At 35.6% G+C, this 16959-nt stretch overlaps 1 protein-coding gene and 1 long non-coding RNA gene across 4 annotated transcripts in view; both read right to left on the bottom strand.

The window, feature by feature from the left end:
- The window catches only part of LOC114409547 (signal peptidase complex subunit 3B-like), a 28060-nt gene extending 13178 nt beyond the window's left edge, over nucleotides 1-14882 (bottom strand). Inside the window, exons 1-7 of one of the 2 annotated variants that reach the window (XM_028373038.1) lie at nucleotides 14811-14882; nucleotides 14504-14624; nucleotides 13535-13595; nucleotides 13360-13416; nucleotides 12536-12583; nucleotides 11975-12037; nucleotides 11505-11558 (exon numbers count right to left, since the gene is read on the bottom strand). In XM_028373038.1, coding sequence (XP_028228839.1) covers nucleotides 11505-11558; nucleotides 11975-12037; nucleotides 12536-12583; nucleotides 13360-13416; nucleotides 13535-13595; nucleotides 14504-14526 — 306 coding nt within the window. In that variant the 5' untranslated portion in view covers nucleotides 14527-14624; nucleotides 14811-14882. The remainder of the gene's footprint in view (nucleotides 1-11504; nucleotides 11559-11974; nucleotides 12038-12535; nucleotides 12584-13359; nucleotides 13417-13534; nucleotides 13596-14503; nucleotides 14625-14810) is intronic. The other variant, XM_028373040.1, reaches the window with a different exon arrangement.
- A 480-nt stretch (nucleotides 14883-15362) lies between these two features.
- On the bottom strand, nucleotides 15363-16422 carry LOC114409548. Of its 2 annotated transcripts, none has more exons than XR_003666113.1 (3): nucleotides 15872-16422; nucleotides 15578-15744; nucleotides 15363-15483 (listed from the first exon to the last, which is right to left on the bottom strand). It is a non-coding gene; the product is annotated as an uncharacterized LOC114409548 (long non-coding RNA). The 2 variants fall into 2 exon arrangements; XR_003666112.1 differs by having other exon boundaries at nucleotides 15578-15754; nucleotides 15872-16419.
- Nucleotides 16423-16959: the final 537 nt, after the last annotated feature.

Raw genomic sequence — 16959 nt, 5'->3', positions numbered from 1 at the left:
AAATAAAGCATTATATAAAAAAAGAAAAAAAAGTTGCAGAAAGTATAAAAAAAGTGGGTGCTTGATCTTTGAATGCAAATTTGAGGCAGTTAGAGGATTTCTTTTTGGAAAAAAGATCATGGATCGAGTTCCTTGTCCATGGATTCTCCTCTAAATTCTGAGCTTTTTGACATATAGTAGGCCTCAAACGGACAACTGTAGCAAAATTTATGACCATGTGAAGTTTACAGGTCATTTGTGGTATTTCTGTTTTTCGTCTTCTCTGTAATTGAGTATTTTTGTTGACTCTTTGTTTCTTCTATCTGTTATTGAGTATGTTAGTTTGTTATTGAGTCTGTTAGTTTGTTATTCAATCTGTTAGTTTGTTATCCAATCTACTATTCCATAATTAAGTTGTCTTTCCTGTTCTATTACCTTTGTGCGTCCAATTTGATTCATCCAAAAACATAAGAGGGAGTGAGTGGTAAAAGGCAAGAGTGAAAAAAATAACATCACACAAAAGCCTATATTGAGAGCATCAAACATGAGCGAACTACCATCAAAGAGAGAAACACGTGAGTTGAGTGTGGTGAGGTCCTATAACCTATGTTTAAATAATTGCATAACTTTTTGTTCCTTAATTATGGCAGGAGCTGCTGACGGTGGTGGTGAATATCATCAACTAGACGGATCTCAACACTTGTTACTGGACGTAATGACTATAAAAATGCAACGTTTGTTGAACTGTAACAATGAAGAGCTCTATGGACGAATAGAAGGACTAGAGCACCAAATGAATCAGAATGCTGGGAGACCTTATAGTGGGAACAAAAGGGGCAATGATGGGTCGAGGAAAAACAGAATGGAGGGGCAGAACAAAATTGAGGGAATAAAACTCAATGTACCTCTTTTAAAAGGCAAGAGTGACCTAGACGCCTACCTTGACTGGGAGATGAAGATTGAGCATGTATTCTCCTGCAATGATTATACTAAAGCATAGAAGGTGAAGTTAGCATCAGCTGAATTCTCAGACTATGCCCTTGTTTGGTGGAATAAAAATCAAAGAGAGATGCTGAGAGAGGAAGGGTAGGAGATAGATACATGGGTTGAGATGAGAAGGGTTATGCGAAAGAGGTATGTTCCAACTAGCTACAGCAGAACCATGTGACAAAAACTCCAGAGGCTATCCCAGGGAAGTCTGATTGTGGAGGAGTACTACAAAGAGATGGAGATGGCACTAGTGAGGGCAAACATTGAAGAGGAAACTGAGGACACAATGGCTTGTTTTCTGAGTGGCCTAAATCTTGACATTAGAGATGTTGTTGAGTTGTAGGAGTACGTGGAATTGGATGACTTGCTGCATAAGGCAGTTCGGGTTGAGCAGCAGCTGAAGAGGAGAAGTGCAGCAAGAAGGAACTCACCCAACACTTTCAACCAGAATTGGACCAACAGATCCAAGAAGGAGGGAGGCAACTCGTCCAGTTTGTCAACACAATCTCCATATGGAAAGTCAGTAGTGTCCAGTACTGGAACTAAGCATAATTTTGCCTCATCATCCAACACTGGTACCAGAAACATAAAATGCTTGAAATGCTTAGGTAGAGGACATATTGTTTCTAAGTGTCCAACCAGGAGGACCATGATCATGAAGGCAGATGGAGAAATCACCAGTGAATCTGAAATCAGTGAAGAAGAAGAAGTGAAAGAAGAGCTTATGGAGGAAGCTATGCAGGGTGATATGCTAATGGCGAGAAGGCTCTTAGGAAGTCAGATGCAGCCACTGGACGACACCCAAAGAGAAAATATTTTCTACACCAGATGTACAATTAATGGTAAGCTTTGCTCTTTAATTGTTGATGGAGGAAGTTGTACCAATGTTGCAAGTTCCAGGTTAGTGTCTAAACTAAATTTGGATACTAAGCCCCATCCTAGGCCATATAGACTTCAGTGGCTTAGTGAAGATGAAGAGGTAAAAGTGACTCAGCAGGTTGAGGTGTGTCTCACCATTGGAAGATACAATGATAGGATGTTGTGTGATGTGGTTCCAATGGAGGTGACTCATATATTGTTAGGAAGACCATGACAGTATGACACCAAAGCAGTGCATGATGGCTTCACCAACAAGATTTCTTTCCAGCACCATGACCAGAAAATTATTCTTAAACCTCTATCCCCTAGAGAAGTGTGTGATGACAAAATCAGAATGAGATATAAAATAGAACAAGAGAAATAAAAGAGTGAAACACCAAAGAGAAATAGGAAAAAGAAGAATGATACACGTGAGGGAAAAAGTGATACACATGAGGGAAAAAGTGATACACATGAGAGAAAATTTAATTGTTTAACAAAGGTGAGTGAAGTGAGGAAAGTGTTACCTGCTCGTGAGCCACTCCATCTACTGTACCGTAAAGACAATAAAGTTTATGCTGATAATTCTAACGAGTTAATTATTTCTACTTCTCCTAGTGTTGAACTCTTATTGTAGGAATTTAAAGATGTCTTTTCCAAGGATATTCCTCATGGACTACCACCTTGAAGAGGCATAGAACATCAAATTGACCGTCTTCCAGGAGCTTCATTGCCTAACAGGCCAGCTTACAAAAGCAATCCCCAAGAGACTGATGTTGCTGATTTATTTTTCAAGGAAATGGCGCATCTCCATGGACTACCAAGAAGCATCGTTTCAAACTAAGACACCAAGTTCCTTAGTCACTTTTGGAGAACACTATGGGGTAGGGTTGGATTAAAGCTTCTCTTTTCCACCACATGTCATCCTCAAATCGATGGCCAAACTAAGGATGCACAGGCTAAAGTTGAGTGTGTGAAAAGATTGCATGAGCAAGTGAAGGCTCAAATTGCGAAGAAGAATGAAAGCTATGCCAAGTAAGCCAACAAGAACAAGAAGGAAGTGGTTCTTGAACTAGGTGATTGGGTTTGGCTACACATAAGGAAGGAGAGGTTCCCTAAACAAAGGAAGTCCAAACTTCAACCTAGAGGAGATAGACCTTTCCAAGTACTAGAGAGGATAAATGACAATGGTTACAAGATCGATATTCCAGGAGTATGGAGTAAGTTCTTCATTTAATGTTGCTGACTTGACTCCCTTTGTGGTAGGTGATGATTCTAAAGATTTGAGGGCAAATGCTCTCCACGAAGGAGGGAATGATGAGAATCCTAAAACTACCCAAATACGGGGACCTATGACCAGGAGTAGGACCAAACAGTCAGTGGATACCCTCCAACAAATGGTAGCAAACATACTTAACAAGGCCCAATTGAAGAAGGATGAAGGCTCAGAGGTAGAGACATTACTAAGAACATTAATTGTTGCTGAAGGCCCAGACTAATTTGAAGGTCCATGCCAAGTATGTTCTTTTTTTATATTTCTATTTTTTTCGTTGTCATTTTGGCCCAAACTGATTTGAAGGTCCATGCTTATTTCTATTTTTTTGTTCAGATACACTATATGTATTGATTTTATTTTCAATAGAAAGACTTTTGGCATTTTGTGAATATTTTGTAAGAGCTTCTCTCTAGGTTCCTTGTTGAACCAGTCTTAGACTTATCAAGGTAATCCTTGTGGCGTTTACCCTGACTTATCTCCCCTTTTTGGAAGTGGCGTCATCCTAAACTTTGTAACCTATATCAAGCTATCCGTTCCTAGTAAGGATCACATCATTTTCATAACTTATTTTCTTTACTAGTCACACCTAGTTTATCTTGTTATTGCATAATACTTTCTTCTTACTTATCACGCTTATCTTGAGTTCTTTTGGAACCCTAACTTTTACCTTTTGCAAACCCCCAAAAAGAAAGAACCACAACTTAGGAACCAACACATGAGTCATCATTCATCTAGTGTTAATGGGGAGGGTACTATTCATAAGGACCCTCTATCTAGAATATTAGATGAGTTGAGTTCCCTTAAGTTATGGAAAGAAAAACTAGAAAGAAAAGAAAAAGGAAAAGAGAGGGTATAAATAAGTCAAGATGAGAAGGAACAAATAAGGGAAGAAGAAAGAAGGAAAATACTAATAGAGTTAAGAAAAGAAAAACATGCCTCCTATAGTAGTCATGACTCTTGCAAGAGCCTAAGTGAAGAACTTAGTGACTATTATAGAGGAAGGCATAGGTCACATCCTAGACCTCACTCCCATAGTAGAGAAAAGGAAAGAAAGCCTCAAGAGGCTAACATTAACCTCCCATACTTACATGGGAAGGACAATGTAAAGGCTTATTTAGATTGGGAAATGAAGGTTGAGCAACTCTTTACTTGCCCTCATACAAGTGGGAAAAGGAAGGTTCCTTTGACTACCCTTAGCTTCCAAGGGTATGCCCTCTATCGGTGGACTTCCCTTGTTAGGGAAAGAAGGATTCATGGGGATCCTCCAGTAGAGTATTGAAATGACTTGAAAAGTGTCCTTAGGAATAGGCACATCCCCTTCTACTATGAAAGAGAGCTTATGGACAAGCTCTAAAGACTTAGACAAGGGAGTATGAGTGTTGAAGAGTATAGGCAACAAATGGAACTACTTCTTTTGAGACATCCCCTTCTACTATGAAAGGGAGCTTATGGACAAGCTCCAAAGGCTTAGACAAGGGAGTATGAGTGTTGAAGAGTATAGGCAACAAATGGAACTACTTCTTTTGAGAGCTGGGCTTAGGGGGGAGGCAAGAACAAGTATTGCTAGGTTCCTTGGTGTACTTAATATGGAAGTGAGGGACAAGGTTGAGCTCCTTCCATATAGGGACCTAGATGACCTAGTCCAACTTCATAAGGGTAGAGCAACAACTTAAAAGGAAGCTTACTTCAAAATCTTATGGCTCTCACTCTTATCCAAAGAAAGACCAAGGTCAAGGCATCTTAGGGGTTGCAACTAAGCCCAAAGATGATAAGAGGGATGAGGAAGAAAAACTAGAAAAACAAAAGAAAAAGAAGGATAGTAAGGTCTTGTCTTCAAAGGCCAAGGGGAAGGAAAAATAGGAAAAAGATTCCTCCAAGAAGATTGTTAAGAAGGAAAATCATTTTGCAACAAAAGGTGATATCAAAAGAGCACTCCTTCTTAAACAATCCTTCTACCTTCTCCTATCAAGGGAAACCTCCCTTAGCACTGCCATACCTCTTGAGCTTAAGGTTATTCCTCAAGTAAAGGAGTTGTTGGATGAGGGTTTGGTTCGTGAGACTTAAACCCTTGTGCTTTGTTGGTGCCCAAAATAAGTATTATGAGGCACCAAATCCCTATGATAGGTGGTATGATGAATTTGTTGAGTGGTGCAACCCTCTTTTGTAAAATCACCCATGCATCCAGCATCTTCATGATTCACATACATAGGGACTCATTAGGTAAATTTATTCTTATTTTTAGTTTCAATACAAACCTAGGCGCTCATATGGGACACTTTTGGGTTGTCATACTTTTTGGTAGGAGTAATCAACATGAAAACATAAAAAAGGTATGTTTTATTGCATTAATTTCCTTAATTTTTTAAATAGTAATCAAGGGGTTCCCATGGACCCTCAGAGAATAAAGGTCATTCCTGAGTGGCCCACTCCACCAAGTATAAGGGAAATTTATGGCTTCCATGACTTAACAAAATTTTTCAAAAGGTTTGTCCCATATTTTTCTATACTTGTAGCACCATTCATTGAGTTGGTGAGGAACCATGTTCCCTCATGAGAAGATGCCTAGGAAAGGGGTTTTCAGACCTTATCCTACTCTGTCATACCCAACACCATTAATATATATATATATATATATATATATATATATATATATATATATATTCTTTTTACAGGTGTCGAGGGAAGAAGCCCAGAGTTTCAAGAACATCTGAATTTGAGGTCAAATCCTTTTCAAGAGGGAGGGGATGATGCAATCCTACCCCCCAAGGGCATTGGATAGAAGACTCCAAGAAGATTGGGCGAGAGATGCAAGAGAATGCCCTAGGGTTCTCATGAGCCTTAGGATAGATTTTGGGCCCATGGGCTAAGTATGAGTCCACTTATCTTTGTAAATATTAGAATAGATTTTCCTTCTTTTAGGCCTTGTATTTTGGCTTAAGGGCACCCTACCCTACAAGTTAAGGGTACCCTAGTAGTATAGGGTTTTAGCCTTGTATTTCAAGGCATTTTGAGTAGTTTTTGTAGTAGGAACTTTTTTTGTATTTTCATGTATTTTGGGGGTGAGCTTAGCTATTAGAGGGGTGTGTGTTCCCATGGGGATGAGCTTAGCTATTGGAGTGGTGTAACAATTGCCTCCCAAGGAAGCTTCTCAAGGAAGCTTTCATATAGTTAGTGACCTAGGCTATAAATAGAAGCATGTGTAACACTTGTCATAACTTTGATGATTGTGAAACTTGTGAGACACACTTCAAAGTTCGACTTCTCTCCCTCTTTTTCTCCTTCAATTTCGTGCCCCCTTTCTCTCTCTCTTTCTCTCTCTCTCATTCTCTTCCTCCATTGAAGCTTCCTCTCTAAACTTCTTATCCAAGACACTCTCTTGGTGGTGAAGCTCCTCCTTCCATGACTTATTCCCTAGTTGATAGCGTGTCCTCTCACCTCTTCTCTTTTATCTTCCACTGCAACTCCATGGTTGAAAATCACCATTGAAGGACCTCATTGAAGCTCAAAGATCCAACCTCCATAGAAGCTTCTCAAGCAAGCTTCCATCACTTAGTACATGGTGCAATCTTATTTTAATATTTAAGAGTGTTATTTATTTTGAACCTTTTAGAGAGCCTAAGTGATATTTCTTGTTCTTTTATTCTTCTCTGGTTTGTTTACATGTTTATGTATATATGCAGTTTGGTTTGGTTGAATTTCATTTCTTGTATCCTTTATATTACTTAAGAGACATATGTAGGTTGGACTATCCTTTTATTTTGAAGTTGCTTTTTGGGTGGGATTATTTTGTCCATGCTTATTTTTTAGAAGTCCAGGGAGCTTTTCTTAACTTTTATGATTATGTGGCATGTAGTTGTTGTAACGTTAACCTTAATTTTTTCCCTGAAATTTTACTTCAAAAACTATTTAAATAATAAATATTGTGAAATATGCATCATTAACTTTTTAATTTTTATTTCTAAGTTGGCAAAATATCTCATCAATTTTGTTTGTTTTTTTTAAACAAGATAAAATAAAAATAAAATAAGTGTGTTGCTTGGAAAGTGTTAAGTTTTTACGTCACAATTAAATTTGTAAATAAATGAACACAAATTTGTAATACAAAGCCTTTGTACATAAATAAAGCAAATAAATAGTGTCACAGTAGAAGAAATTTGGATATAGCTCATAGTGTAAAAGTAGTGAAACAATCGATATACATTTTCTACATAAAAAAATATACATTTACAGTGAAGATCTTGTCCCTCAAAATACACCAAAATATCAAAAAGGATCTACGATCAAAGTAGATCACTACCCAACTAAAAGTGTTGAACTACGCTTAAGGTATATACACAAGGAGGCAATCAATCCTTCTCCTTAGACGAAGGCTCTAAGTCTCGTAGAAGCCCGCGATACTCTTCCTCTTCCTCAGGCATCATATCGATGTGATCTCCTCGGTCCTCAGTGACCTGGACAGGATGTGCTAACTTGGATCTCCAACTCAGGACAATATCTCTCGCAACAAATCTCACTGGGGTCACTATGAATTCTTAAGCATCATGAGACACTTCCATGCCCAGATAAAAACTAATGTCTACAAACCACTCCAGTTGCCTGCGAGACGTAAATCCCCACAGAATGTAGCAGTATCGAAAGTGATCAATGGTGATGCATGACATATGGCCAATCTACTTGCACCATGTGCACTAGAGTGTGACACGTGTAAACTGACGTGTGTATACCATGACACGACCATAATCTTTTTGTCTACCTACTATGCTAAGCTCATAGAGGGCACGACTCCCTCGACATCTCTTGAACTTGAAAGTTGTTGGTTGTAGGAGGGTAAGTCCTCTGCTCCTCAAACGCCATGAAAAACATACAAACAACAAACAAAATCATAGTATACAATCTACGTAACTACTATGTGTGGTTGTCTAAGAAAATAACTCTTTGGCGTCCTAAGCGCATAACTATTCCACCTATTTCACAATGGGGCCCAACCATTACCATTAAGCCTCCCAGGTCATGATGGTCTTACACTTTTATGTTGATGAAAGTTGGGAGTGATCGCTACATACAGATACGATGTACATCAATCCCTGGCTCTCAACTCAAAAAGCATAGTCTCAAAGCTAGTTAGGAATAGAAAAGTGAGGCATGTGAGCTCCCCACACCAAATGAGTGCATCAAATGTCGGGTAGTCACCACTCGCTAATTCCCTTAGGCCCCATGAACCTCTCTGTCCACTACACCCTAGTGTATCTGTGTCCATCATCTACTTTCTCAACGCAACCTCACCATTCACAGATGGCATAGAACCTTCAGTTTCTTACTTTTCCTTTGATCCTCTCGTTCTTGTCACCATGTCGTGTGAGTAGCCCTCGTGCCACGTATGAAAAACATATTCAAACATTTACACAACAAAAAATAGATGTGAGGATCAAGCATACATACTATTCTTAGGAAACTAATCTCAATCTCTCAGGTAATAAAAAAAAACATATCACAAGTTGATTCATGGACAGTGTAACAACTAAAAATACAACCAACCTGCATCGATAACAAACAATTTGCTGAGGGTCAAACAACCTCAGACCCAACCCAAAGTGTGTACAAAAAAAGATAATCAATATATATATATATATATATATATATATATATATATATCACACATCACAAATAGAATTTGTTGGAGTTCACACTCTTGCATTCTTATTCATATTTAGAATAACAACAATTCAAAATAAAAGGTCTAGCATGCTCAATCATGTTAGTCAGAAATGCACAAAGCGCTCAATTCTATCAATTTTATTCGTCTAAATCTATTGTCCTGTAACTTTTGCCATAAATCAATTTTAACACTCCTTACTACTTTCCTAAGGTTTTTTTTCGATGTTCTAAATTCATTTTTGAGCTTAAAAATTCCTCTGTTGTCCAGGTTCACCAAATTTCATTTCTAAACTTTATTTGGATTTTCTAGGTGTTTTGAAAATTGGTTTTTCCTTAACCTTATGTGTTACCCTATATTTTCATATATAGGAAAATCATTTTTGAGGTTAAAAATTCAAGAAAAAAGTCCATATAGCAGCAGTATCCAATTCAATTTCATGCTAAAATTATGACATCCTAAAAATCTCCTTAACTTGTTTTTCTCATAACTTTCTCTAGAAAATTCTATTTTAGACGCACCATAAGTCTAACCCTAGGTTTTAATACCCAAAGAACTCATTTTTGGCATCAAAACCTCAAGAAAAATAATTCAGCACACAGATCCAGAACAGGGTAGCAATACGAAATTTTCAAGACAACAACATATGCACATCACACAATAATAATATTTGCATGACACACAATAAATATATATATACACTATATCAAACTACATTATTTTAAATCAAAAAGAGTTTCTACAACAATTAAATTAAAATTACATCAAAAAAAATTACTACTAGACATTAACTTTACAACTTTCTTTAATTTATTAATTTACCATTACAATATATATATATATATATATAAGATGTTGATCATCATCATGGAAAAATACATAACAAATACAATAATTTGTATAAAAATAAAGAATTAAAGAGAATATTATTTAGAGTATAATTCATGTTAATAAAAAAACCTTAATTTTTAGGGTTCACACTCAACACAAGAACACATCAATTTCACAGCAATTTCTCATTGGGACATCAATTGGTCTGCCAAACATGTATAATTTATAGTTATAATTGTAAAGATAGAATCAAAATTTGCAGAAACACCCGAAAAACTCATTCCAATTGATACTGTAAGGATCCTTACACATGTTGTCACTATTCCCCAATTGTGAATAACTCATCCCTTACCTCTAAGCCGGCTCACGTATGTAGTCCATAGTAGTGATAACGGCGTCTCTAGCAGTTCCCTAAGATTCCTCAAGTTTTTTCTCTGTTTGCTCTGTTAGGGTTTCCAAGCGTTAGAGAAAAAGAGAAGAGTTTGTAGCCTCCATTTTACTATCAACATGCGAGGGATGTTTCTCTCTCTTTGAACAATATTTTGTAAATCCCAACCGTGGGGATGTGTCAAAATGGATTCCAAAGATTGTACCCAAATTTCACAATGATCCAACGGTTAACGACTCAAGGATCCTAGTTTTACTAAGACAGGTTTTGGGTCTCTATGGGAAAAGAGAAATCTACAATGAGAAGGGCATTTCTCTCACCTCCAACATTTTTTCACAAATTCCAACAGTGAGAATGTTTGGAAATGAGTTTTGAATCTGGTGCTCACATTTCATAACAATCCAACGGTTAATGGGTTTAGAATCATAGTTTTACTCAAACAAGGTTTGAGTGTATGCGGGAAAAAGAGAGGGTTTTGGGAGGAAGAGAAGGGAAAATGAAATTGAGAGAAAAAGGAAGCGTAGAGACTATCATCTGAAAACTGACCTAACATATCTCTATTTATAACTAAGGCATAACCAATCTATTATTTACTCTATTTTTCTTTATTTATTATTTTATAAACAAATACTCTATTTTATTTCCTATCAAATGAATAAATCAAATATCTTTTTTTTTTATTTTCATTCAAACCATTATTTTAATAAAGTTATTTCTCCTTATTTATTTAATTATAAAAAGCTCACCATTTTTCTAAAACTCTATTTATTTTTAAATAAAAAAACCTTTTTAATTTATTTTACAAAAAATGGGGTGTTACAGGGTGTACTCGATGCATGTTATATTCGGTCTATCAGCTAGCACTACATGGACTCCAGTATGGCAGGTGTAACGTGTAGTCTCTGTTACGGTGCAAGGTCATATCTACTCTCTTTGCGAGCTACACTGACCTCACAGATGCCTCGATGTATTCGGCATCATCGGTACCTAAAAGTTATTGGTTGTAGGAGTGAGTCCTCTGCTCCACGAATGCCACAAAGACCAGGCAATAGTAAAACAAACACTACTAGAAAAAAGGCAATCTACATCGGTTATATGTGACCATCTACATTGGTTTACGATCATCGTCATAGGAGACATCGTTAAAAGTGGTCGCATATTCTACGACGGTTGCCAAGGACCAATGTAGAATACTCAATATTCTACATCAATCCTTCAGTTGTCACAGATGTAGAAAACTCAGCATTCTACGACGATCACAATTGCATGACCAATGTAGAATGCTAAATTTTCTACGACGGTCATTAAAGAACCGATGTAGAATGCTGATCATTCTAAAACGGTCAAGAATAGTTAGCATTTCTACATCGTTCATGTCAGAACCGATGTAGAAATGGTAATTTTTTTATATTTTTTTTGTATATGGAGCCTTTACATCCCCAAAAATGAAACTAGCTCAACTCAAAATTCAACATTTTAAGCAACATTTTGACACTCAAAAGGAGTTACTTAGAAATTGAAACTAAAACCTGGTTCAAGGAATTCTTAGGAGTTTCATACTTAGCAGCTAGAAAAACAAAAACCTGCAACCATACAAAATGACACAAAACTAAGTCCCAGGACAGCACTGAAATTTCTAGCTTCCAAACAGTTTAGAATAATTGACTAGATATAAGGAGTTCATGGGTATGCTATAGTAAGCAGCCCCAACATTCCCATAGTAATAAAAAAAAATATTTTATGAAATGGAACAAGATATAACAATAGGTAAGGAAATTTAAACATTAAGGAACATATTATGATAGGAGACATAGAGCAAACAAGCACACATTAAGAAATAATATTTTTTTTTTCCTCCAAAAGCTCTATGCAAGAGTTTGGGGGAAAAAAAGCAATTATTTCATTCTTCCCTGTCCTACAAAGAGCATTCATACTTTTCAGAGGCAAAGGGAGAGAAGACAAAAAATTATAATGAAAAATCAAAATTAAAGTCAAAAACCTGTTTTGTGTTCCATGTGAAAAGGGACTGCAAGTCTGCGGAAATATTCATTGTCATGCTGACCTGCAAGAAAAGAATGGTATCCTAAAGAACGTAAATGGGTTGAGCTATTCCTCCACTATTCAAGCTCAACCCGTTAAATATAATCAAGCTTGTTTGTTTTATTAAAACCAAGCTCAAGCTTAGCTTTAAATTCAATCATATAAAGGATCTAAACACAAGCTATGTGACTCAGGCTATTACTCAGTAAATTGTAATTCTGTCTAGAGAACAAAGAACTACAATTAGTTAATATATTCTTTTACTCTCTTTCACTTAAAATATTTGCTTTATCTTCAAACATGAAAATGTCTCTACTAAAAACTAAATTACTAAATTCAATTTGATGGCAATCCATGATATAACGAAAACCAACAAAAATTCCAAGGTTTAGGTTTAAACACGATCCTAAATCTGAAGGAGATTGCAGACTGAAATAAGAAAAAGTCCTACAAGACCCATCAACCAACCAAGATGTTGTGTTTGACTATGAAAACAAACAAACAAAGAAACAGGAATTACCTCGTCGTTGCCATTGGGTTGTTTCTGAAACCAATTGATGTTCAGAACCTGCGTCAAGAGACAAAAAAAAATCTAATATTAGTTTATTTTTTGACAAAAAAAATATAATATAGTATGGTTAAGTACATTTTAATTAAACTTTTATTAGGTCAAATATTTTTTATTTCTCAATTTCATTTTTAAAAGAGTTCCAATTGATTTTTTGACACTAATTTTGATTAGTTTGTTTTTTATATGTTGTTAATATAATATTTTTGTACTACTAATCATATTAAAAAATATGGTAGATATAGTTTTTAAAATAATTATTATACATTATTATTATATATACACATATAATATAATTATATCACAGTATAAAAATATTTACTATAATACCATAATTCTATTTTTACAGTATCTTTGTTTTTTCAGTGACACCAAGGAAAAATGTTTAGAAGAATTAATTGAAAAAAAAAAGATTATATCACAGAAAAGTTTATATCACAAAAAAAGTTTCTAAACATATATACTATACAAAAACAGGAACAACAATTAAAGCATTCAGTTAAACCTCTGGAGTTCAAAATATGAATCCTAGAAGTGGGTTGTACATGCTCAACATTAAACTAGGCCTCCAATAATTGCATATTAAATTGCGTATCCATTGACTGAATTTTGGATGAATTCAGCATGGATTCAGCAATTGTCAGGTTCCATAAAACATAAAAATCAATACCACAATGAAAAAAATAGAAAAAATAAAATGAATAAATATGTGCAATCTGAAAGTACAATAGCTATTCATAAAAGAAAAGATACAAAAAGTGAAAAGTTTAACTTACATTGTTGAAATAAGTGAGTGGATTTGGCCATAAATCATCCTTGATTAATTCTGCAACCTGCATTTAGAGTGAAATATTGCTTTAGGACTAATGTGATTATGTGAAGAAGAAAAAAAAAATATACCTAAAGAACTTCAATCTGGAAAGAATTTTGTAAGAACAGAAAAAAATATACCTCGTCATGAATTTCATCCACATCATTTTTCTGCTCACAGTCACTAAACCAACTAAAGAAACTGCATTTATTGGCACAAGAAAATTAAAATACTAATCATTGGTTCCATGAACTATTTACGAAAGGAGTTTTAATAACATTTCCTTCAAATATAATTAATAATTAACGAACAATTAAGATGTCCACACACAAAAAAGAAGTTTTATTAAAAGCTGCAGTATCTGCTTTGCCAACTCATTCTATATCTTGCTTAAAATTACCCCGTTCAAATGGTTGGTCAGGGCATCAAGGATTTGCAAGCTTTCATCCTTGTTAAGATTTCAAAACAAGACTGGAGACTTGTAACAGGTATAAAAAGATTATTCTACCAACACTTCACTGGTCAATACTTTCCATATTCTAATCTTTTAAATAGTTATTCTCGTATAGAAAAGTATGCTACAACATAGAAAAGTTTTACAGGGACAAGCTTATTGAAAAAATGGATATTGTAATGCAGAACATGTCTTCTGAATCAAAAGTGGAATATGGTTTAGTAATCCAATTCCAAGCAGGCATCACTAACTAGGTGCCCTTTTTTATCTACTAATTGATCAATTCAAATGTAATGCATGAAGTTGTGATCACGGACAAATTTGTAGGTCAAGAAAACTCCAGCCTCCAGCAGCAGTATATTATGTTTTCTTTTTTTCAAAAAGAAAAGGCTCAAGTGACCTCATTTACAAAACTAAAATGTATGCATGACCATGGCTTTCTTTGTTTATAATATTAATGTGCTAAAACATTGAAAATAAAAATTTAGGCATCAACCTAATATCAATACGAGCCCACTTGTTCCCATTCTTGTCATGATCAAGTTCATTGGGTAATCCATGTACATTTAAGGATTATGTTTCAAAGTTTAAAAAAAAAGGCAAAATAAAAGTTGTAGATGCTGACAGGGGAGAAAAAGTGAATGCATAGCCTTACCTTGCCCTCTTTCCATTTTCCATTTTATGGGGGTAGCAGTTATCTTTGCTGTTCCTTCTTCAAGGAAGGTAAAAGTCTTTGTAAGCTTTATATTCTCAAAATAGGGATTGGGATTGAAATTCTGAACAAGAAATAATTAAAAACTGGTCATTTGTAGTAGAAAATTAACATCTGGTTATTCTTCAATGAATAAAACAAGCATTGACTTCACACAGACCATAAATTTTCAGGATGATCTAAAAGTGATTTCTAAATCACTTCTACAAAGAAAAGCACCACTTAAGTAAAGAGAGCAAGGAAAACTTACAAAGGTGATTGAGTAGCCTGATTTGACATCTTTATTATCTTCAACATCAAGAGAACCCAAATACATAAATATCTACCAAACAGAGGATGCCGACAATGAATTAAACTTCATCAACAGGTATTATCAATAATCAAAGGAATAAAAACATTGAATGCATGCACTCTCTCATGTAAACCTCACAAAACACCATAAGTAAATAAATAAACTGAATATAACTAAATTTAACATAATTGCAAAACTTCAGCAAGCATGAGGAAAGAAGTCAAACCTTTTGATCCTCTACATTCAGAAGTTCATAAAGGGCAGGATGACTCATAAACTACACAAGAAAAAAAAATATAAATAATTTTTTAAAATTTTTAACCATCCTAACAATAATCAAATTAACAGAAAGAAACTTACAGCAGTGAACCAGAAATCAGGAATAGATTTGACGACATCATTTCGTTTATTGTAAACTGGCTTCCTTATCTCATTGTACTTCTGCTCTACTTCAAGGACCTTATCACTCGCCTCTTCATTGATCTACAACAACATGAATATTCTAAAATCTCAGTCTAAGTAGAAACACATACCCATGAATGCCAATAATAAACAACAGCTTAGCCTCTGGATCCACATAGAAACCACCTTTCAGCTTGGCCTCGCGTTTCAACCGAATCAATTCCTTCTCCTGTTAAAAAATACAAAAACACAACAAACAGGTTAATAAACGAGGGAAAAGAGAGAAACACAATTAGGGTAACAAAATTGAGAAAAAAGTGTACCTGGTAATCGTACTCCTTAGCTTACTGCTTAGCTCTGTTGTAGATGAGTTTGCGGCTCTCGGCTCTCTTCTTCTTGGTAGCATCGAGTTCTTCATTCTTGGCCAATGCCCAATCCTCCTCCTTCTTGCGGTTCTTCAACACTGATTCTGGAACAACTACCTTCACATCTTCACCCATCTTTGTCATTCATACAATCAAATAAGACGAAATATTCTCAGATCTAAACAACAATATGGTGGATTAAGCAAAATGCAGAGACTCAATGAACAATGGCAAATCAAAGATGGAACTTACCGAACTATGAATTGGATTGGCCTCTTGTGTGACTGCGAGCGAATTAGGGTTTTCTTGACGGGATTCACAACATTGTAAAGTGAGTTAGGTAGCTAGCTAATATTACCCTGTTAAAGCAAGAATCCGTCGGCGACAAAAGCAGATAGAACTTTGACGTTACAGAAAGAGTGACCCATTGCTGATTCAAATTGGTGGAAACTAGCTAGCTAGGGTGTTCAACTGCGGAAAGCTTGTTCCTTAATTAGAAGTGAGATGAACAAACAAGGTGAAAAAAAAAGATCTCTAATGTCAAAGTAAAGAAAAAAAAAGAAAAAATAAAATTTGAAATGGAAAAAAGGATAAGAAGAAAGAAAGACGTAGTAGTAAGAATCAATGATGAGGGCTTTAATCAAAGTAGCTCTATGACCCTTCAAATCCCTTAAGACCTCTTTGACGGGGAGGGAAAAAAGCAAAGTTCATCGCAGTGATGGAATTTTAGGGTTCTTTCTCTACTGAGTCTGAGCGTGAGTGAGTGTGTGAATAAATGAGACGCGAGTAATTTTGTTGGAAGATAAATGAAACTACGACAGTCTTACGAAAAGCCGCTGTGGAACATAGGTTTCTAATACGGTTTTATGTACCCGTCTTTGTTAAAGTCATATATACGGTTTTAAGACGGTTGAATGGGGACCGCGATTGTTTCCGCATCGTAAAATGCAACATTTTTAGTAGGGAAAATTAAAACATACAATCTAGATAACCACTGCATGTGGTTATCCAAACAAACAACACTATCGCATCCTAAGTGTGTAATTATCACACTTAATTCACAATAGAGCCCACTACCACCAATCCTTTCATGTCTTAATGGTCTTACAAAAATCATGTGAGGCCTAAGAGTTACTCATGCTAAATGAGTGCACCAAATGTTGGGTAGTCACCACTTGCTAATTTCCATAGCTTCTTCAAACCTCTTCGCCCACTACACCCCAATGTATCTTTGTCTATCATCCGATCCATTTCCTCAACACAACCTCACCTTCTCATAGAAGGAAATAGAACCACTAGTTCTTTTACTCTCTATCCAATCCTCTTGAATCTTGTCACTG

The sequence above is a fragment of the Glycine soja genome, chromosome 4 (genome assembly GCF_004193775.1).
Source record: "Glycine soja cultivar W05 chromosome 4, ASM419377v2, whole genome shotgun sequence".
Taxonomy (NCBI): domain Eukaryota; kingdom Viridiplantae; phylum Streptophyta; class Magnoliopsida; order Fabales; family Fabaceae; genus Glycine; species Glycine soja.
Note: the sequence above shows the minus strand (reverse complement) of the source record. Positions and strands in the feature narration are given on the sequence as shown.